Consider the following 23,351-nt stretch of genomic DNA (forward strand, 5'->3'; position numbering starts at 1 on the left):
GATGTGAAATTTTCCCTGAAAGATGCACCAGGACCTCGTTGCCGAATACCCAGTTACTCAGAGTCTCATCTGCCCAATACATCTGCTATGTTCAAAGCTGGGCTTTTTGAAACAAAGGTGTGCAATGTGCCCTGGGCATCCTTGAGTAGGAAAATGCCTCTGGCATTCCTGGAAAACCCAGACACAGCTCAGCAGAGACTATAAACCAGAAGAAGACCCAACAGCCAGCCCGCGGTGCACAGCACTTGGTTATGAGAAGACAGAACAGGGTGATGAGTCCACAAAACCTATAACCTTCAGTTTTAGTTAAAAGTGCCCAATCCTTGCCATCATACCAAATGAGCTGAAAATGCAGAATAATGTGAAAGAATGCCCAGAAGTTTGTCACTGTTATTATCTCTAAAATGTACGCATTAATTATGAAACTATGCAGAATTGACCTTTGGAGCTCCCGAAGCTCATAAACACGGGTTTCTCTAATCTTGAGGGGAAAGGGTGTAATTACAAACTCATTTTTAGTTTAAGGGGCAGTGTGAGGTGGCTTAAGGAGCCTATTTTCTGCTTGGACACTTTCAGCTCAGAGGAAGGGAAAGCAAATATGGTCTCCCATCTCCGGGGTTATATCTTAGCAATACGAAAGGTACCCTCATCTAGTCAATCAGACACCATGAAAGACAGGTTAACACCAGCTCTCCCGGGCACTCCCCACAATGACACAGAGGAAAAACAGGACTTCTCCCACATGATGTTGCATAGATTAACTGCACGCACGCAGCAGAACTTAGTGCACTTCTTCCCTAGGGAATTTGAGACTATAAAAGCGATGCCTGTGAAGCTCTCCAAAGCCCACACCCAACATTCCTCAGAGCTTACGTTCACCTTCTTTATATCTCAACTAAAACTTCCAGAAACCAGCTACACTTGTGAGAAAGGTTGACATCATCAACCCCAGGACACTGAGGTCCCCACCTGCTCTGGGGGGTCTTTGTCACTGTGGGTACACCACAGACACCTACCAGCACCGGTGAGCAGCCATGGAGAGGCCTTTTCTGGCAGTGGCATTCGCTACAGCATCTCCCCAACAAGTATAAACCAGGGCAACGAATGCTGTGGTGTTGTCAGAATTGCTGCCAGGGATCTTGCCAGCACAGCAGTGCCATCCAAGAGCACGACTTTCTAGTTAATATGGCCATGCCACCAAAACATTGCAGTGTAAACCTGCGTCAAAGAAAGGTATAAAACTGGAGTCGTTTCTCCTCAGAGGAAGGAGAATGGGAAGACCGATGGTTACTGATGGGTTAGCAATGTCAGAAACAGCTCATCTGCCAACTGGAAATACACATCTCCTTCCCTAGAAAGCAAAAGAAGTCAAACACAAAAAATCCATATACAGCTATTATGAATAACGTCCACTTCTCCATTTACTTTCCTCCCACTGCAAAGTGCAGCTCGTGAGGTGGTACTTGTTGATCTCCCATGGGGAGGAAAAGCTCCCTCCATTAATCTGTCCAAATGAGTCACCAGAGAAGAGGAGGTGTGAGTCCCAGCACACCTGCACTGCAGGTAACATGTAAGGCACAGGACAGAGACCTCTCGCCTCTCTCACTGAGACTTTCTCCCAAAGTGCTTAGGAAGAAAGAAGATGTCCGGAAGCAGAAGAAAACAGGGCAGGCTGGGGACCCCCTCACCACCTTAATTCCATGCCTGAAGGTGGCACAAAGACACCACCTCCCAGCATAGCTTCACACCCCAGATGCCAAAGAAGATAAAGCAATGAATCTCGAATCTCGCTCAGGATGCAGCAGCCAGCAAAGGGGCATTGTGTCACCAGCCACTGTAATATAAATCCTTCCGAAAGGCTTGCAATATCATTCGTGGCACCGGCCTTCTCCGGCTGCTCTGGATGAAGCACTATTTCAGCTCTATGTTTAGCGCTTGGAGAGAAGCCAGGAAGACTTCCATAACCAGCACTGATTTGTTAATCCCTTAATGCACAGACACTGTTTGTTACTTAGGACGTCAGGTTTCATCACTCCTCAGCAGGCTGGTGATAGAACTTCTTGACACCGGGCTGCAAATATTATTGCAATGTCAATACTCCCGGGGAGAAAGCCAAACCGAGTTAAAATGTGACTTTGGTGTTGACAAGCCCGTTTGGCATTGCAGAGTTCAAACGGCCAGGATCACCTGGCAACTTTAGAAACAGGAGAAAGTTTGCCAGGATCCTTTTTGACCGGAGTCTTATCCCAAGATCCGCATGGTAACAGCTAAACACTTTCCAATCAGATGAAGCAAGTCAGAATACGGTAAATGGATTATTCTTTTCCAGGAAAAGTGCTGGGAGCAACGTGTGAGTTTATGCCTATACAGATTTTATTCACCTTTCTCATTGAAAGAAAAAAAAAATTCCAAATCTAGGTTTGTAACGTGACAGATCTGGAGGTGATGCAGCTCAGCATCCCCAGGGAGCTCACCCAGACCATGGAAGCTCCAACACTTCTCCTGTTGCCCCAAGGATGCCGTTCTCCCTGCTTACGATAAAAAGAGGTAATTCCTGAGCGTGATCTAAAATAGGTCGGATCATGGTCTTTTTGGAGGGCCATGAAGACATCGCAAAGGGGCTGCACACAACGTCACAGCCAGGCTGGCATCGGCGCATGCTGCTGCCGCCGGGGTGGAAGGTGGGGGCGGGGGGGCGGCTGGCCTTCTCCAGAGCAGAGAGCTATTTTAAGATCATTTCCCTCCCTTTGGGATTCAAACGTTTGCAGTGACACAGCCTGAAAGGTGAGGACACCTGAGGACAGTTGTGCGCGCGGAGGAAAAGGCACAGCCCTCCCACCCAGGACAGCACGAAGGCGAAGGGCTGATGCTTCAGGCTCACGCACCCCAAGACTAAATGGGCTGCACCCTCCCAACGCAATAAGCCCAGGCAGCTGTTCAGCCCCTATTAATTTACCACCCATTAATTACCAACCACTTCTTTTTGACCTCGTAAGGCAGATCCGACGGAATAATGTGCTCAGCTGTGGCAGGACGAAGCGGGGCCAAGGGCGCATCGAGGCCGTCCCCGAATCCATGAGCATCCCAGCTGCCCACGCACAGCCCGTCTGCTTATCAATAGCTCCAATTAAATAGTCTGGGGGGTTCGACCGCCACCAGCTCACTGACGGGTTGGGAGAAAGACAGAGGGAGTTAAAATTAAATTAGCAATTGATTCATACTTGAAGCCACTGGGTAGCAGTTGAGTTGAGCACCCTTTTTTGGGTTTTAACTCTTCGGTGCCTTGTGAGTTTTGTTTCATAGGTAGCCACGCCAATGAGTACACTGGAAACTGGGGATAATCTTTAAAAAAAACTCACAGTCAGGCCAAAATGTGCATTTCAGTAAAAATAAGGTTTGACAAAATTATTCTATTGAAATGTCAGTAAGCATAGAGCCTTTTTTTTTTTTTAAAAAAAACAGGAATGTTTTAGAAACACGTGATCCTGGAGCAGTTGGTTTTCAAACTTGATGAAACGCAAACAGCACAACACGAATTGGCAAAAAGGTATTTTTTAAAAAAATAATAATTAGGGGAGATTTTTTTATTTCCGGTCCTTCTAATTGTAAAGAACCTTGGACAAAATGACTGTGATACTCAGTGCTTGAAGTAAGAAGCAAAGTATAGGAAAAAACATTTAAAATGCCAGGGACGTAGAACATACAACAGTAAAAGGATGCAAAGAACAAGAGGAAAAGGGTAACTTTTCCGAGGGATTAAATAGGGAGTATTTCACTGAATTCAGCAAAGCTGTCCCTGTTTACACCAAGTGCTGAGTTTTACGGGGGGGATCCAGGGGACACAGTGGACAGAATGACTCTTTTCTTCCCACTGCTTGACATTGCTGTACACAGGCAGGTAAGCGCCAGCAGGGATGAAAAGCCCAGTGGCACGTGGAGTAGACTCTGAAGGGCAGATGCAAGCAAAAAGTACCAGTTTAGAGAGGTCTTGGTCGGTTTTAAGCAGGATCTCAAAAAAAAGCTGGGAGCCAGTACTGCACAAAACTATTCCCAAGGCTTTGACTACAGTCTCCTCTGCCAACAAGATAAAAGTCAATGTAAATGGGTAAGCAAGACAAAATCCTACAGCAAGGGCACAGGCAGCATCCCCGAGAGCAGCGGTGGATCAAGGTGTTCCGCAGGGAGGCCTTAATGCTTCTCCAAAACACACAGAGACACTAACAGAGGGTTTACTTTATTTTTCCTCTTTTTCTTTTTTTTTTTTTGTTTTTAAACAAAAGGAGACCAAATTCAGTGGGGGGTTGATACGAAAAGACCATTATGCTCTTCCTCTGGCAGGATACCCACCGAAAGCCCTTCTGCATTCAAGTGGGCAGTCAGACACAACTCCACAGAAACAGGAGAACCGAGACACATTAATATCTATTAGGCAATAAAAAAAAAAACTTACCTGGGAAAGAAGCTTGTTGTCATCCTCCAGCAGTTTCACTTTTGTTTCAAGTTGCCTGATGTAGTTGGAAGACGAATCTTTAGGAAAAGAGAAAAAGATACGTTTAAGCTTCTTGCGTTACAGGCAAGGACTGTCAGATAGCAACGTGTTTTCCCACTCCCTGGAAGGCAAGTTTGGGAAAGGTCTAACGAATAAAACCCCAAGTGTATAGGGTGAGGAGGGGATTCTGCCAAAAGTCTTTTCCACTAAAAAAGCTGAGATTCAGCAACAGCAATATCTTCTGTGAACCTGTACCAGTGCCACCAGGTTGGGGGCTGGGGGTGGGTGGGTACAGAAGGAAAGTGAAGTTTAAATACTGTTTTGTAATTTTATAAAAGCAATTTCCTAGCTTTGAAAGCCATTCTCATTCACCTAAAATGTACCAAAATGCGCAACAACACAAGACGATGTTTCCTTCAAGGTTTGAATCAACAACCCCTCCACGCACGTGCCTTTTTCTTTCAAAAGCAACTGGAAAAAAACCCTCACAAAGACAAGCTGCTGGCACCGCTCTGCAAGGAGGTGGCTGCCGCAACTCGCAGTGCCGCGGAAGGGGAGGACGTGTGCGCTGCAAGGCCAGGGAGCAGCAGCGCTCACGGCCTGACGCACGCAACAAGTGCCCACCCAGGACATCTGGTTTTTCCCAGTGGAAGCACGAGACACTAAACAGAAAAACCCCAGGGCAATAAAACACAGAATAGCTCCGCTTAATAAAATGGTAATATTCACCCCGAAGGACTGTAACAGCCAGTTTACCATGGCAGCACGACAGCAACACCAGATAGGGTGACCCGGCGTGGAAGATAACTCGCAGGAGAGCTCTGTGGGTGGCTTACTGCTCTTCAGAACATCTGGGGTTTGTTTTGAAATGGGCTTTGAAGCAACCCGTTTGCAAATTTCGCGGAGAAAAAAAATAAAGGAACCTGGGAAAACCTTTTCTCCTTTTTCATTATAGCTTAGCAGTTTGCAGTATTTCCTTCCACCCATCTGGATGTTTGCAAAATTCCTCCTCCACTTGTAATTTCGGTAGCAGAGGCTGAGTCGTTACAGCAGCAGGAAAAGAGGGAGGGAGTTTTGCAGCTTTAGCATATGAAAAAACTCTAACGTTTCCCACACAAAGGCGAAATGGAATTATATTTTGCCTCATTTAATTTATTAGGCCGCGACGGCATAAGGCAGTATTCAACCACAGGACCTCTCGCCAAGCGGGAACTGGTGAGGAACCAATGCCAGTGCATGTTGCCGATTGCCGGCACCTCTCCGGATCACCAGTCCCAGCATGGCGAGCAGGCACCACCGCCCGCATCTCTGCGCCGATGAAGACATGCCCCCGCACACGTGTACGCTTTAGGCTGGCCCTGCGCTAAACAGCTTATCTTCGCCTTTGCCAGGAGCTGCCGAACGCACTCGGCACAAGCCCGAATGCCGTTTCTTGGCCACTCCGGGGGCAGTTTAGCAGAAGAGCTAGCATGCAAGCTACTGCTAATCACTGAGAGCGCTTTGACCATTCAAGAGAAAAATTGGAATATGCTTGAAAAAGCGCTGCCATAGACAAGTGCCAAACCACAGAGAAAGGAACAGCAGGACGGATCGCAGTCAAGTGCCCATCTAAAGCACAAACGCTCTCAGGGGAAACTTGCTCACTTTTTTGTTTGGATTGTGCTTTGTCCAAACCCAGGAAATCCAAAGGAGTCCTCATGAAAAAGGGTAAGAAGACACCGTAGGAAGCTATGTAAGTTCAGCGAACAGTTTAAGTGGTGGTAAGGCTCACAGCAGTATCACCTTCAGCTGCAGGGACCACAAACTCCCTCTGCCCAACAACCACCCCAGCGTGGGAGGGGTCTCCAGGTCAGAGGAGAAGAGGGCAAACCAAGTAGGTTATAGGATCAGTCCATAGCACCTTCCCTGCGAAGGCCTTGTGCCAACAGCGCCGTGAATTTAGCCATGCATATCAAAAGGTGGCGGGTATAATGCGGCAGAAGATCTGTGCTTAAGTCAGCAAGATTTCAGCATCAGCTTGAACAACTTTCCAAATTAGCAATGAACCTGTCCTCCAGCAGGGTGAGAGCGGAGTCTAAGATTCTTAAACACAAAGCCAGGAGGACCATGGACCCTTTGGTCTGACCTCCTTTGTGCCCCAGGCCACCACACTTTGTTAACTTACACCTAAATTCAGTCCAGTAACGGCCATTTGGCTAAACAGTTCCCAGAACAGTCTCCAGCTCTGTCTGAAGACAAACAGAGACTCCACCATTTCCACTCATGTGCTGGATCCAACAGCCTCCATCGGCAGATCTGGTCAGATAAGGTGTCCTCCCCCACCTGCCCTCCAGCTTCACGGTACCCGCGTGCTGCCAGGGCAGCAGCAGCAGAGCTGAGTGCCTCTACACAACGAATGCAGCCATCCTGATACAGCAGGTCCTGATTTTTACCTCAAAGCATCAGGACATTCAAAGCAGCTTCACGGAAGGTTTAAAACAGTGTCAAAGTAGAGGCTCCATCCACGCCTGCCTGGGAATCAAGAGATGCCTCCAGACCGAGCAAAGTCTCTGCGTGCATAAATTGCATAGGCAGCAACGCTTGCATAAACAAGTGTAAAAATTCTAGATAATGCTCAAGATCTCGATGTGATGCTGGTAACAGACACAGGCTCCACAAGAACCACCGCACTGACCAAGCCTGTTGCCCCTTAGCAGTCCAAGCCTGTTTCCCAAGCCTGCTATATGCAGTACCCCCCTCATCTTTGTACTCTCCTATCACTATTAAGTGTTTATACAGTGGACCACTACACCCCTCGTGTGCAAAGAACAGCAACCAAAAAAAAAAAAAGAAAAAGCTTATGGGAACTATTTCTGATGCAAACAAACCCTTTCTCACAGCTCTGTGCCCAGGGAGGGCAGCGAAACTGCAGGAGGTCCTCTCCAGCTGCTCCGCGTTCAACCACAGTGGGAAGTTACCCAAGGTGGAGGCTGGAAACCTGAACCTGGTGAGCAACCAGGTGCTTGTGGTGGGTTCCAATACGTGCCTGTGGTGGGTTCCAGTGCTGCTAACAGCTACAGGAAATTAAGGTTAAGCGATGAACGGTGACGCAGAAGCTGTTGTGTTCGGGCCCTGAATGCTACAAGGACTGATTGGTTGGTTGATGGAAAGAATCGAGCATGGCTGCCAAAGAAAAGGAAATGGAGAGAGAATTATTTCCTCACTTTGGTTTCATATCCCTTGAAAAAAGAAGGGTGCACCTTGGGAAGGCAAGCCTTGCCTCCCCAGGGGCCAATGCACGCTACAGCTACCCTCAGTCTTGAAAGCCTGCCCTGAGATTTGCTACAATTCTTCAAACACCACTGTTCAACCCCAAACCATGTCCGGTGTCTGACCTCAGCCAGAAAACACCCCACAGCAGCATAAAATATACGGAGAAAAAAGAAAAAAAAAAAAGCAAATGAGCTGTTTTCTCATCAGAAGACGCTCCGTCTCGGGCAAAGGCTGAGAAAACAGTGCTCACAGCCATCACCATCCTCACTGTACCCTCAGAGAAGAATTGCCTCCATCTTCTGGACCTGCCTGTGTTGAGGTAGGTGCCAGATGAGTCATTTGCATCTTGATCTCAGGTTTAAAAAATGCCATAATTCTCAGGACAGCAGGCAGTAATACCACCGGGCTGCGGAGCGAAACCCCAGGCTGGGTCTCTCCCACATTAGATCAAGAAACACATTCCCAACATTTTTCTGCCTCTGACCTTCCTCTTATCAGTGAGTTTCCCTCCTCTCCTGCCTCCCCCAGAGCCATGGGGCAAGGACGGCCCTGCTGACTCACCCAGGAGAGGCAGCAGAGCTGGATCACGGACGGCTCGGACCCCATCCATCCCCTTCATTAGAAATGTAATGAATGGTCCTCATTGCCTTGTCAAAGCCTGCCGCCACCTGTGAGCCATACTCCACCTTCACCAGCCCAAGGGCACTCTCCTCGGTGGCACGAGCAGCTCCCAGACCTGGGCACCCCCAACCCACCCACCCGGCCACCACCTTGTGGCACCAACTTTGGGTCCACCCACACCTGCTGGTGCCTTGTTGGTGGCCTGACACCTCATCCTACCCTGTCCAGACAACCATGCCGGCTGGCTCTGCAGAAGTGTGGTATCGTGAAGGGGAGGCACAGTATCAGGGAAGCAGACAAGGAGGATGGTCAAGGGCACATGGTCAAGGACACAGGGTCAAGGATAAGCTTTTTAGGAGGATGCTCTGGCACTCGGTGCCACCTGGGATGCCATGAGGGCCAAAGTCCTCCTCCAGTTACTCCTGGAGGCCACAAGCACCAGCTGCATGAGCAATGGATGCCTGAGTGGACCAGATGGCACCAGAGAGAAGGAATTTCCCATCAGAACATCTCCCCTTCCACCCAACACCCTCCCTGTCGCAGCCATCACACTTGGTGCAAAAGAGGAGGTCGGGGAGAGAGCCGGTGCCGTGCCCTGCACCCGCAACAGCAAAACGGGTGAAAACCATAATCACCATCAGCCATCGCTCACTTGTACAACATAAATGCTTGAAGCTAAATTGTTCGCCGAGCCGCAAAACCTGAAGTCCCGTTTCTTTGCAAAGCCTTTGAAAAACTAATTGGATGTAACTCTGCCCATTATCTCCACGCGAGGTAGAAAAGTCGCATTCCAGCCCAGGAAGGAGTATTACTGTTATTACCCACCCTCCACAAGATTTACTGTCTTAAAAAATATACTCCATCTGGAACGGGGTGTAATTCAACTTGGATGTAATCTAGCTGAGTAACTTTTTTCCACATAGATAAACCACTTAATACTCATTACAGCTAAATTGAGGCAAGACAAATCACTCTACCTTGTTTTAACTCAATGGCCTCTGGGAGAGCAGGGAACTGCCTGGCTCCTGAAGCTTTTTTAAAACATAAATTAGAAACTGTTTTAACAATCAAAACAATCTTTCAGCCTGCAGAGCACAGAGCAGTGTCATTTTAAAAGACACTTGGAGACACTGGAACCTTTCCCATTCTCATCCGAGATTTCAGAGGAACCTGTCAGAGGGGTAAATAGGATAAATTATACATTTATTTTGACAGTAGCAAAAGAAATGTTCTTATTTCCTTGTATGTCATTTCTCCGAACCACAAGCAGGCAGAGCACAGGTTTGCATGGTAGCTACGCGGTTGGGATCGAGATGCTTTTGTTTAAGACCTTTTCTTAACGAGGCCTGAGCACTTAAACGAATACAGGAAAAAAATGCAAGCCCTTTACTTTGGGTGGTTCACAGCAGAGACGCAAGGAAAGATTAGTCAATGTAGGTGTCCGTGAGATGAGGAAGCTGTTGAGATCCCTCCGATGGGACCCACTCACAGCAGGACGCTCCCTACACCGAGCCTGGACAACACAAAACAACCCGGCACGAGCAGACTTGAGCCAACAGAGGAGCCTTACTCCTCTTCCACAGCATCCCACTGAGGTTCGACTTGACTTTTTGATGTCTGTTACAAAGAGGGGGTGAGGCAGTGTCCTGCGGAGGCGCTGGCTGGTCGCTCAGGACTGTGGTGCCCCCCTCCAGCGCCGACCCCACGTGCCCCACCACGGAGGTGCCCCACACCCGCAGCAGCACGGCTGGACACCCGCTGCCCCCCGCTGCGTTTTCTCCCCAGGAGTCAAGCATGATTTAAGACAGCAAAGCACAACCACATTTTGTCAATGGCCTGCAAACAAGGCTCTTCCTCTCCTCATAAAAAGCAGCACCCCTAAAAGGGATTCTCCCAAATCCAAGCCCAAGGAGGAAAGATGCAGGAAGGAGTGACGCTCCGCCAGGTTTGCACCTTGCGGCCAGCTGCCGCCTTCTCCTTCGCGTGATGGGATGCCGACATTTTCGTTTCCTCCCCCTTCCATCAAAGATCGTCTCATAAAAAGGCCTTCACCTGTGCTCAATAAAACATTTCGCTGTTTGTCGGCAGTTTCGTTATCACACCTCTGCCCTTCAGCACCGTATTTCAGAGCTGTATTGCTCTGCTGGTTTTGCTTCTTGACACAGACAAGCAGGCTGAAAAATGGGCGAGCGGTTACATCTTGTAAAGAAGTTGATTTATTAAGGCAACAGCGCTCTTTCACAGCAGCTGGGAAGCAGATGAAACTCACGTCTCTATTTTATCTAATGTCATTAAAAGAAATTATTCACAGACGTGGACAAACCCACCACCCTTACTTTTTCCTACGCAGCCCCCATCTTTCTGCTCATACCAGCAAACCCCATTCCCAACGTCCTCTTTGGTGCATGAGGAAAGTTTTCCCGTCAGGCTTAACTTGGTGGATGGCTCAAATGTGAGCAGGGACACCTAAAGCCACGGCTGAGTTACTTTAGTTCTGCAGGTGCTGCCCTCTGCTACCAGCACCACCAGGGCTGTGCTCCTCACTTCTCCTCGGCATGCCCAGCTCTGCAGCGACTCTCACCCTGACTCTGGCAGAAGCCATTTCTTCCAGCACCTGGAGGATGCTGCCGGTGTCCAAGGCACTTGTCCCCACTGAACAAAGGCAGCTCTCCAGCCTGGCACCCAGGCTCCAACCCAGCTTATCCCCTCTGAAAATATCACTAAAGGCAGCTGTGAAAGCACGCAAATGGGTGTGAGGGCTGCGGACAGAAGGCAGGTAAAAGCCAAATGAAGTATGCCAGCAGTGAGGTGAAGAAGCTCACCGACCTAAACCCTCCTTCTCTTCTCTCAGGTCCAAAATACCATACTCTGCTAACCCCAGTCCCCACCCCTGCCTCCCCAGTAGGAGCATGGGCACAATCTGGAGTCTCCCTTGGGATGTGGTAAGAGAATGTGCAGCCACAAGGTCCACGGCAGACAGAAGCTCCCAGCGTTTTGTAGCTTTGCAAGCTATTCTGCAAGCAAACCATGCTGACCTGCTCTACCTCTTGTCCCACCACCTCATTCACTGCGTGTTGGGTAGGGAGCGGTTTCCTCCGCACTCTGCCAGGCAGCGTAAGAGGTGGCAGGAGGGCACTTACAGATAGAGAAGTAAGGCCAAATCTTGATTATTTCCATAGCTGAGGTGCTGCAGCACACTTTTACTGAATAGACACTGCCTTAGACTGTGCTAAATAAATTAAAGGCCCATATGTAGCATCCAAAGACACCCATGAGAACATCTATCTGAAAAAGACTGGTTGGATCAGGCCTCATTTTCAAGGTGCAGGTGATAGCTCAGGTATAGAGCAGGTATTCAAACGCCAGCCAAAGCAAGAGGGAGGTGTGTTGTCAGTCCAATCACAAGGAAATCTGGTCTCAGACTAATACACTTTTTTTTCCACTCTCACAAGCTGGTGGCTACGCACTGGCTGTGCTCCTGCGAAGCGCTGCTCCGGCGGGATGAACATATGCCACTGCAGCTATTTAATTAACATTTCATCGCAAGCCTGTAACTACGAGCTCTGAAGTTTTTCAAGACCGCACGTTCGCGACTCAGTTCCAGTTCATTAGGCCTGTCTGGGAGCTTAGCGGCCTCGGGTCGGTCTGTAACAGTCTGATAAGGTCTCTTACGACTTCGGCTTTTACAGCTCGCTACCACGACTTCCAGCCATGACATCATCTCCGTGCACAGCAAAACATCTGCCCGTGACAGCTGTCAACAGGTGCTCAAGAGCTCCTGATATCTTATCGGGATTTCATTAGGAAGCGGCTGATAGGGAAGGAGCCGCGTGTGCGTGTGTGTGCCCGCGTACCGCAGCGCAGCCGGGAGAGAGCTGTCTCGTCCCATTGGAAAGTGGCCACCAGTTTCTCCTTCCCTGCTTGGGTGACCTTTACATTACAATGTTTGCTGGGTCAGTCATTCTGTCAGGGCACAGCACAGCAGGAACCACTGGGAGATGGCTTGTTGGATGCCTAACCCACTCAACCTGTAAAACCTGCTTAACGAGAAGGTGGTAAAACACCTCCCAACCTTGTAGTCTGACACCAGGCTTCCCATCTCCTGAGGGGAACGACCACCAGCTGCTCTTCTGCTGCTGGGAGTGGGCAAGGACAGGCAGCGCTGTTGCAGCTCTCCAGGGCTTTCCACAGCTCTCCTTGTAAGCCTGCTTGCAGAAGATGGCACCCTCACCAGGTTGCTCAGATGCAGTCCCACCACGACATGGTGCCCGCATGACAGGGTGGCTCAGCCCTGATTACTAGTCACGACTGTTTGTCCAGGTTTCCTGGGGAAATCTTTCCTTCCCTCCCCCAGAGATTTTGAAGGTAAACAACCGAGGAAATGATTGCGTTTGCCTTACAAGTTGTGTTTTAACGCCTGACAGTGGGCATTGCTCCAAGAACAACCAGTGTGAGCTTTTTGAGGTTCAGCCTCAGAATGAGCCTTCAAGCAGGAGTAGACAGACTGTAATTAGATGCAATAAGCAAACACAGGGATAGAAATATGAATGCCCAAGACGTGCACAGCCAGACGGTCTCGACCAGTGTATGTGTAATAGAGGAAAGCTGATTTACAGCCCCTCTTGCTCCCTGCAGAGGGAAGCCTGCACTGTCCGAGGGAGCAGGTGCTCTCTGGATCAATTCCAGGTGCTGTGATACCTGCAACACCCACCACAGCCTGTGACACCGGGCAGAATTCAGGTTTTCCTTGGCCTCTTTAAGAAACCACTTGCTGTGCAACCACGCAGAGGTACTCAATGAAGGACTGCCTGAATGCTGAAAGGGCAACTCTAGAGAAAGTAGGACAACGATCAAATTGCAGGCGGATCAGAGCAATCCTCCCTTCCAGACACTGTGGTACCAGCACTGCTCTATCAGTGCTTACTAGCTGATACGAAGGGAGACGACAAAAGATTCAGAAGCTGGAGGAAGGGCAGGGGAAGACCAGAGTGGTTACTGGATGTGATGCTGAGCTCATGAAAACCTGCAAGAGAGGAAAAGGTGAGTAACACCAACAAACTAGAGGCTCTTTGAGTGCCTCGTGCCTTAGTCAACATCGCTCCATTCAAAAAGCTTTGCTTCCCATGTCAGAGGTGCACTGCAGCATCTTCTGCTGTCACCAGTCCCAGCAGAGTAAAGCCATAGCCCATTGACCAGTGCCAAAGCAGTGAATTAGCAGATCACCATAATCTTCCTTATCCTGTACCTCTCTACTATGGCCACAGATGGGCAAGGGCTGATCTACCACAGTATGGCCTAAGCAGAACCTTCCATGAGAGTCTAATTTTAGATACAGAGAGACAAATCCTCCACCTTTGACAGACCCATGGGTTGCTTCTCATTGGTGCGGTGGACTCCTCGGTGCACAGGAAGGAACGGCAAAACCCTCTGCCTGAAGTTCGGACCCTACCAGCCAGTTATGCCGGACTCTCCATCGGGGGAAGGCAGAGGGGAACGGAAAGTTGTGTCACCAGCGCTCATCTGGGGAGCGGAGCTGCAAGTCACTCACTGCTAATGGGATTCTGCAGCTTTTATGATTATGAAAAGGTTAAAATGACCTGCCAGGCACCCTCAGCTGTTTAAGCCTCTTTTCCTTCCTCGTGCTGCTTTAATCTTGGTAGCACGGTCACGTGACCCGGTCAAAAAAAGCCCCGAAGCCGATTAGGGGCTTTCCACCGGCGACAAACGACTCGAAACATTTGGGATGGTGTGGATGCTTCAGAAAGAGTAGCCTGATTTGCTCTGCGCCTTCCTTTTGGGGGCACCTCAGCGAACGCTGCAGCCTCTAGAAGTCACCAAGAGGGTACGGTCCCAGGGGAAAATCCCTGAAACCAAGGGGACAGGCTGTACTCACTTCCACTTGTATCAATCCAGTTACTTAATTCTTCCCTCCCACCTCCAAAACCAAACCCTTCCCACCTTACTTTGGCTACCGCCATTGTAGCCGCTCTCCCTGTCTCTACAACAGCAACCAAAGGCTAAGCCCATCCCATTGTGTGCAACGCTCAAAGCCTCTGCCAAGGTCGACCTCAACTTTTATGGAAGCACCCTTCAATTCCTCACACACAGCAGTTCTGTGAAAAAGGATCTTGGGGGCTACTGCAATTCATCAACTGGGCACAAACCAGTGTCACGCTGGGGCAAAAGCAGCATGTGGGGTCGTATCGTGACACAGAAACAAGAGCCCTGTATGTAAACAGGGGAAGTAATCCTCCTTCATCGGTGCTATTAAAGATCTTGAATAAGGATCTGTGTCCAGTTTTAGGCATCACGCTTCGAGACTCATGCGGACTAGTTGGAAGGAATTCAGGAGAGAAATAAGGAGGATCAGAGTGTGGAAAGCATAATCCAGCAGGAGAGCTTGAAGGAACCCAGATTGTTTAGCCTGGAGAAGAAAAGACTGAACGCAGATGTAGTAATGGATTCAAATATGTAAATGATTGTCAAAAAAAGATGAAGTGAATAAATTGTTCTCCATGTCCACCCAGGAACAGCAAGCTCTCTAATAACAGGGCTATTTAAGGGCTAGAAGAGATTGCCTCGGGAGGTGGTGGCATTGTCATTGATGATGGCAGGTTAGACAAACATCTGTCAGGAGCAGTTTAGGTAGTGCTGAGCCTGCCTTGGGGCAAAGGGATGGGTTAGGTGACCCCGTGAGCCCTTCAGTTCCGTTTTCCATGCCTACCCTGCACAAATATCACATGAGAAGATCTGTGGCTATTTCACTTAAATTCCAGAAAGCTAGCACCACAGTTATTTGAAGGCAAAAATGAAATCACTGAACAGCCTTTGATCAGCACGTCAGATTCAGTAATCTGAAACCATCCATGCATTTTGGTTTTTCGTCACCTGCAGAAAGTCTCACCTAACTGCCTGGTGGCTGTCAAAGAAGAAAGCGTGCAGAGAAGAACAAGAGCTGGGGTAGGGCCCTCCCATACAAATGGGATGTTTGCAATAAAAACATTGCATTGGAAACAGTTGGCGGTTTGAAAATACAGCCAGGGATTTCAAGAGCTAGTACCCCCCCTCCAAAAATGAGAGGTTTTATCTTTAAGAGTTACCGTTTCCAGCTTTTCCACAGAAATTCACAGTCCTAAATCACAGAAGGCCAACATGCATGAGGCTCGGTATGACTATAGTAACAACATATGGTCTCTAGCCAAAAGAGCTGAAAAAAGAGGAGCTCAGTGAATGCAGACAAGCTGGGGAATGCCAGGAAACCATGTGGGTTAGGAACAGCCTCAGCAAGTCGAGGCTCATAGGCACCGTGACAGAGGAAGGTGCTGGAGAAGGCTACAGAGACAGCCGTGTCCATGGCTAAAAGTCTTAGGGCAGCACAAGAGAAAGTACAAAGGTGCCAATTTGAAAACTGAGTAAGCGGGGAATGGATACCAGGTTGTCCTGAGCTATTTTAATAGTCCAGAAATCCCCATGATAAGCTGCTACCTTTCCCAAAACAACCACATGGTCTTTCAAGACAGGAACGTAGCTATCAGAAGCCCAAACACTCTTGAGTTTGCATTAATGAAACCAAAAAGAGCTAGGAATGAAAGTCAAGTTGGGTTCAGAGCCCTTTATCACTCCGTCACATCCAAAAAGCTCCGGAAAACAGGCTGATCTGAAATGTTTACACACCCAACTGCCCTGTTTGTTACCTCTTGCACATTCACTGAAATGCGTGCAAACGTATCCCAGAATCTGCTCCCTGCTTTCCATTTTGCACTATTGCCGCTCCATCTCTCAGCAAGGAGAAAGAGTGAGCACCCACAATCGGTATTTTTCTCTTTCAACCCACCACACTGACCAAAGCTGCCCAAGACATTTGCCCCCAGATCTCAACCCACCCAAACACATGCAGCTTTGACCCCACCCTCAAGAGATTTGGCAGGGTTGTTGCAGATGCAAAAGCTTCACCGTATTTGATGAGACCTTTGCTGAAGTTTCTCTGTTTTTATGGCAAACTTCTAACCACCAATGGTTCAAAAGCCTGTGGGAAAGACATCAGGGTAATCCAAAGCCTTGTGAAACAGAACAGCTGTAAAAGAGTTTTGCTTTGAAATTTTAGGTTTGTTTGAATCCTTCAACATTTTCTCCTGGATAGTTTACCATCACCTCCTAGGTAAGAAGCACTGCCAAGTTTCAGACGGCTGTAAATCTTACATTCGACATTGTACGTACAAATGGGCTGGTAGAAATTCCCACTGCCTTCGAAGGAATCCTGCTCAGAAACTGATAGCACAAAGCAGTCCAGCTGCAGAAGGGCTCTCTTGAGTTTACAAAACTACTTCCTAAGCAACCTGTGGGGGGGAAAGGCAGATTACCAGATTAATTGATGGGTTGGGTTTTTTTTGTTAAAAGGGTAAATAAGAAGATCTTAAATATTTGCAAAAGTCTTCCTTTGCAAACATCAAGTCGAAACTTTTGCAGGCTCTGAAAATGCATTTCAGGTTGTAAATCTGCTCCCCCCTTTTTGCTTGGGAAGATTCTTCTGGACAATAAACGCAGTGAGCCCGGGAGAGAGCTGCATAATTATCCACTCCACACAATGGAAACCAGCATTTCCAATGCGGTCCTCAACCGTCAGGAATCCAAGCTGCGTGATAATTAAAACTCAAAAATCCTCTTCCATCAAGAGAAAAATTAAACTTTAATTTCCACTCCTCAAATACCCCCACCATGTTCAGGAAGCCCACTATTAAAAAAAAAATAATAAAAATCTCATAGATGCAAATGATGCCCTTCTGGGTACCGAGAGGAAAAACTTAATTGGCAGCGAGAAAAAACTAATGATTAGGTTAATGAAAAATAGGCTCTATTGACTCGGGCCACTCGACCATTCCTGATGAGGGTAAACAGCCCCCCCCCGCTCCTTCTTCCCCACTCCCCTCGCCTTTGTCTGCTGCTCACGGCAAGGCTGAGAGCAGGAACGCATTCAAAAGGGATGCCTCGGTGGGAAAAGGCTGGAGTCAGATCAAAGTCCTTCCACCCAGGGGCCCACCAGAGCCCAACGCTCACTGAAGGGCCTCCGTGTGCCCAGGAATTTGTTATCCCCCCCCACCCCGGTCCAGGCTGCCCCGCATCCCATCCTTAGCCCCAGCGCTGGCTGCCCCCATCTCTCCACCTGAGCCTAAAAAAGTGCAAAGTAGCAAAGGTGTTAAAAATTGCTGGCCTTTTTTCCAGCGAAAAAGCATTTATCCAGTTATGGCTGGCATTTACATAGCAGGCAGGATGGTAACAAACCTCATCTCCACACCTGGGGCTGGCAGGGGAGAGCTCTTGCCCGAGTGGCAGGAAAGATGCAGGATTTCATGGTGTCACCACTCTGGGATGAGGGCTGGTGGGGAATTTTTAGGTAAAGCAGTTTTTCATAGGAAAACGCTGATTTACCAAGAGAGCAGTTTTAACACAGGCATCCAATTTCACGCAATTTTTAGCTCAGGATGAAATTTCTGGCCAGACCCTCAGAGAGAGAAAGGGAGAAAGCCTAAAATAGCTGCGAGCCCATGGCTTAAGGCAATCACCAGGGAATGTCTAAATCCCTGCACACTAAGCTTTTCTGGAGTTGGGGATTGTGTGCATCTGTGTCAAAGACACACAAACTTCTATGGACGAGGACACGGAGCCTTGCTAAACTGCAGGCAGAAACTCCCTGCCCAGTTCTTTTTGCCAAAAATAACCGCAGTGCTAGGATGGGCACCTGCACAGGTCCCAGCACTCACCCATAGTGCAGTTTTTTTGGATTTATGTGTATTTTGCAATTAGCTGGTTTACTGCGCTGGTCCCTCCACATGAGCCGGTATTTTGGGAAGCGAAGCTCTGTTGCAGTCCAGAGCACCGAGGGGACCCCGTTGCCCTCCATCCCTGCGGCCCCTTCTGATTTAGGGTATTTTCTGGGTCGGTTCTTCTCTCTCCCCCTGCTCGGTTCCTCCTTTCCACCCAGCAGCAGGAAACCACCCAGCCTCGTGCCCTCCTGCTGCGGCCCGTAGTTAAACATTACGCGCCGCGATTGCATAGTCACTTAACTCACTGTTGACAAACACATTCCAACAGCAGCACGGCCAGGGGAGGAAGGTGCATTTCTTCCCAAACACCTTCAAGGACTGGGCACAGACAGGAAAAACAGCCACACGTAAAACCAATAAAATATGTATAGTGGATTCACTGTCCAGTCCTTCCGTGTTGTCCTGGTTTGAGGTAACAACAAAAACCACAAGAGATGTCAAGCTGGAAGATGGCATGAGTCCAGTCCCTGCCAGCTTTTACCTGGGATAAAATTCAACTAAAAAAACCCAGCCTGGGTCACAGGGGAGCCCTTTCATGCCGTCAAATTACACAGACGGACCAGAGGCTGTCCCCTGTGTTCTTACAGGAGGGTGGAGGGATCCTCATAGTGGAAAGCAGCGATGCCCCATTTCCTACCTGCAGCCCTCTCCTGCCTGCACCCCCTGCCCTGCCGCGGGAATAAGCAACAAACAGGAGAAGGGCTGCCAAGTGTAACCCGTCGGCTATGCCGAACTAGCGCGGGCTTTGTCAGGGCCAGCTGGGAACAGCAGTAGGCCAGCCAAAAATATCCTATAACCCAAAACTGAGCAGAACGGGGACTCCAGATACCCGAGCGAGCGACACATGGTATGGTTTACGAATCTGAATACAGTAAACATATAATTAATGCCTGGAAAGAAAGGCTAGACAATACCTAAGCATTTCCTAACTGTACAATGTCTAGAGGGAGTAGAAACAAGATGGAGGAGCAGATTACAACGTATCACTGGGCTGGACTGAAATAATGAGACAACAGGAAACAAAACCTGACTTAGAATAAGTTAATTGTACAACGCTACTACAATAGAAATAGGAGAAATCATTTAGAAACAGCAAGTCGATCCTCAGATAAATCTCCCTGATAGCTGTGACTCACTCTGGTCCATGCCATCACCCTCAGCCAGGAGTTTTAGGAAGCGCTCCACAAAGCCGGCCCTTGTCAGCACTGACCCTTTCCTGACGACGCTGAGCAACCCCAGCTGTGAGGGAAGGCGGCTGGGAGCATCCCACAGGACCAGATCCCTGGTGATCAGAGCAAAGCAGGGAACTGCATCCTCACCTCGCCTGGGGCAGCCGAGGAGCCCAGGCATTTGGCCACGGGGCATAATAAAATCAGTCCCACGCTGACTGAGAGAGCAGGCGATCAGAGGCGACTTTCTGCTCCCACAAGCCAAAGGAGCTCTCGCTACGGCTTTGCAAAAGGACTGTGCAAACCTTTACCATGTTTCCCTGAGGTTACAGTCAGAAATTAAAACTATGCAACGTAGCCAGCTTTCCCTGTTATTTATTAACAGGTTTACTACCTCTCGCTCAAGCCCTTTGGACTGGCGGCTGATCGCTCCCTGCAAGGCGGGTTAACATGTACTTCTCCGGGTCTCCAAAGCGGCCCCCACGGCTCGCTCTCAGCCTCGCAGGCGCCCGCAGGATCCACCTCTGCGTGTTGGCCTTCAAACGCATATTCTGCATTTCAGCTCCCTCCCTCCTGTCACATTCGTGAGTTCTGGTTATGCACATCACGGCAGAGCTGGGGCAATGGGAAGGGATACGGAAGGGGACCCTGACGTGTATGTCCCCAATCCTTCCCAACCACATGTTGCTCCACACACCTCCTGGGGCTCCTCTCCATTCACATCTCAGGACTACCTGAGAACAAGTAGAGGGAGAGAAGGTGATCTCATTTCCACAAGATATTTTCATTACACTCATAAAAGACAAGACTACAAAGCACAGGCCCCCCTAAAGCCTATGCTTAGTAGTCTAAGATGGTATCTAAGATGATATCCCCCATCTCCTCTCCAGATAACTAGGTGGGCTCATTTTCTAGGGGTGCACATTGCATAGAGATGGGAAACGAGTCATTACGCCCAAAGATAAAGGGTGTTGCTTTGGTTCGGGCACAAGGATGGGGAAGGAAAGTACATGGACATTCAGGGTAACGCCATTCATAAAAGCATAAAGACCTTTCAGGCCATCTACCACAGAGGTTTCCAAACTATTTTGTTTGCCCATTACTCCCACTCTTGATAGATGTATCCTATGCCCTCCTTCTTACAAGCCAGGCAGTATTTAAAAAGAGTATTTCGAAAGACCAAATAATTTGGGGAGTTGCTGTTTCAGGGCCTACCAGAGCCCTGCCTCACACCGGGACAGGTCCCTGTGCCCAACTTACCGGTAACAGCTGCTTGGGCAGACCGCAGCCCCCAGCTCCCCCCAGCTCAAACCGCAGCTGAAGACCCTGCCCTGTAAAGAGGCAAAAGTCCCACTCACGGCCCCCTCCATCCCTCCCAGAAATGCACTGTTCCTGGGGGGCCATATCTCCCTGGAGCTCCCTGAAGCCACTGATATGCCCCATCTCCTCCCCAAAGCCAGGTTTTTCTCGTTTTAACGCAACCCAAGTAAGTGCGTGCCTGTCGCTTCCCTCCAGAAACTGTGCCGCAGCCCTAATAGCTTTCACCTTGAGGAAACGTTTCCTAATGACTTTCTCCTTCGCCTAATTTCATCCCATTAATCCCGGTTATACGCGCTGGGTCCACCCTGCACCATCCGTCCTCCCCCGCCCTGCAGACACGGGGGCTTGGTGACCACAGCCCTGCTGAGGCCACTTGCCCCCGCTGCCAGAAAAACCCTCACACTCTCAGCCTCCACAGGCACATGAGAAATGCCTGGGAAGCAGCTTGCATGGAGGGATTTGTCCTTTCCCCCCCTTCCAAATGTCCCCTGAATGCAGTTTTAAAAGACAGGTCATCCCTGCCTTTCTCTAGGAAGTGCTTTGCAATGCCAATTTCCATCCCACGAACGCGCAAGCCTGCGCAGCACTATTTGTGTTGACCAACAGGAATTTAATCAACCAACAATAATAAACTGGGTAATACTCAATTGTATGAAGCCGCCAGTCAGATGAAAGGATTTACAAAGGCCGGATTGATCTCCAAGCCCTGGCAGCTTTCCCACGGTCCCCCTCTAATCTGCCGAGCCAGAGAGAACACGTGAAAACTCCAAAATCCGGGTTTTCCTGCAGGGTGTGTTAAATTCAAATAAGTCTCTGGACTACAGATGTGTGGTTTTTTTCACGTCCCCCTGCTCCCCGCCTGGCTCTTACCTAACCCTAAAGGAGCATCACGCCAGGGCAAAAGCCCCCTCGGAGACAGCCAGCTTATGCAACCACTAATGCCATAAGCACCACTATGTCTTTAGTGACAAACAGGCTCAGCGCTGGCTCAGACCAACAGCAGCCAATTCTCCGTAGAGAATTAAAGAGAAGGAACCGATGTCACTTTGGGAAATCAGTCAGCATGGCCACCATGGCTCGAGCAGTTAGCATCTTTCCAGCAGGTACGGGAGCACCTTCTGACACTGCAAAGCACTGTAAGTAAGCAAACTTGGGGGAAGGAAAGCAAAGAAATGCTCCAGGCCACTTTTCGGCTGCAAAAGCCCTCAGGGAACAGCAAACTCAAGGGTGTTCCCGAGGGTGGCTGCTCACAGAGCCGCAGAAGGATCTAACTGAAGTATTTGCGCGTGCCGCCTCTGGCTCTGTGCTCGTGCAGGCTGCTCACACCCTCACCTTCCTTCTGCAGAACCTGCCCGCGATTCCAGCTGGCCAGGCCCAAAGGAGGGTGACACTGGTCACCCCTGGGGGAGCTGACCCATTTGGGGTGACACTGGTCACCTCTGGGGGACCCAACATGAAAGAGGGACAAGAGGCTAATTCAGGCACATTGCCCCCCTGAACATGTGGGGGTCCACCAGTGCCATGGGTCTCCTCTTCCAGCACCTCAGTGGCTCCCCTGCAACACACGGCCACCATCACACGGCTGAGCAGTCCCATCCCACGTGGTCCAGAGCACTGGGTGGCTTTGGAAATGGCCTGTTGCTCACATGATCCAGGCATTCACGGTATTGCTGGTTTTACAGCCATCTCCCTGCAAATCAAGTGAGCATCTGGGTTTGGGGGCTGAGATGCAGGAACTGGAAGCGGCCATGATGCTGCTGATGGTGGCCGCACAGGGGCCACCAAACCCGAAGGTCATACTCCTCGCTTGGGAAGTCCTCAAGCTGCAAATCACTGGTGGCTGGGCAAGTATCGTAGGGAAACACATCATCGTACGTGATCATCACATTGCCCTAGTTTTAATTCCCCTGGGCACTGGACATCAGGCCAGAGGGATCTTCAGTCTGACCCAAAGCAGCTGCTGTCACAGTTTTAAGGCTGTTGTCACCTCTGCTCATCACAATGTCCGTTGCTGTGCCCCACATCCAGCCAGCTTGTAACCACACTGACCAGTGCATCAGGGAGATGGGTGCAGAATTAAAAGGAAAAGAAAAATTAAACAAACACAAAGAAGTACTCAAGCAAAGAGGGGCAACACAGCAAAAAAGGGTAGCACTAAGCAGCAGTACAGGCAGGCTGGCAGTAGCTGCTTTCCAAGGGCCAGCTGCAATATCTGATTCATCCACAATCCAGCCACATCCCTGACGACTGTCATAGCATAGCACCTAATGATGCATAGCACCTAATCATGCTCTAGTGACAGAGATTGTAGGGGGGTTTTTTGTGTGTGTATGGTTGGACTCGATGATCTCAAAGGTCCCTTCCAACCATGAAGATTCTATGATTCTATGATTCTATTAAAGACACCTTATAAGCCCAGCACAGTAATAATTTTACTAGGAGTGGTTATTCAATCAATTGGTGAAGAACGAGACGGTCTGGGAGGGCCCTGCAAGCAGGGATGCCTCCCTTGGCTAGGAAGCAGCCACGTGCGCAAGCTGAGAGCCCACAATGTGGGCATCGGCTCCGCTTTACGGCCAGCCGCGGTTTGTGGTAGGAAGAAAACAGGGGCAGAGACTTCCTGTAGTGGGAGGAGGTTTGGGCAGAGGTTTGGCAGCTTTCACCCTCCAAGCCAAGGTC

General features: G+C 49.4%; 1 protein-coding gene across 3 annotated transcripts in view; it reads right to left on the bottom strand.

The window, feature by feature from the left end:
• CCDC85C (coiled-coil domain containing 85C) overlaps nt 1-23,351 on the bottom strand; it is a 115,945-nt gene that overhangs the window by 40,625 nt on the left and 51,969 nt on the right. For all 3 annotated transcript variants that reach the window (XM_063332866.1, XM_063332865.1, XM_063332864.1), the window contains one exon: nt 4,451-4,527. In XM_063332866.1, the coding sequence (XP_063188936.1) occupies nt 4,451-4,527 (77 nt within the window). The remainder of the gene's footprint in view (nt 1-4,450; nt 4,528-23,351) is intronic.

This window comes from Chroicocephalus ridibundus, chromosome 4 (assembly GCF_963924245.1).
Source record: "Chroicocephalus ridibundus chromosome 4, bChrRid1.1, whole genome shotgun sequence".
In the NCBI taxonomy this organism is placed as follows: Eukaryota; Metazoa; Chordata; class Aves; order Charadriiformes; family Laridae; genus Chroicocephalus; species Chroicocephalus ridibundus.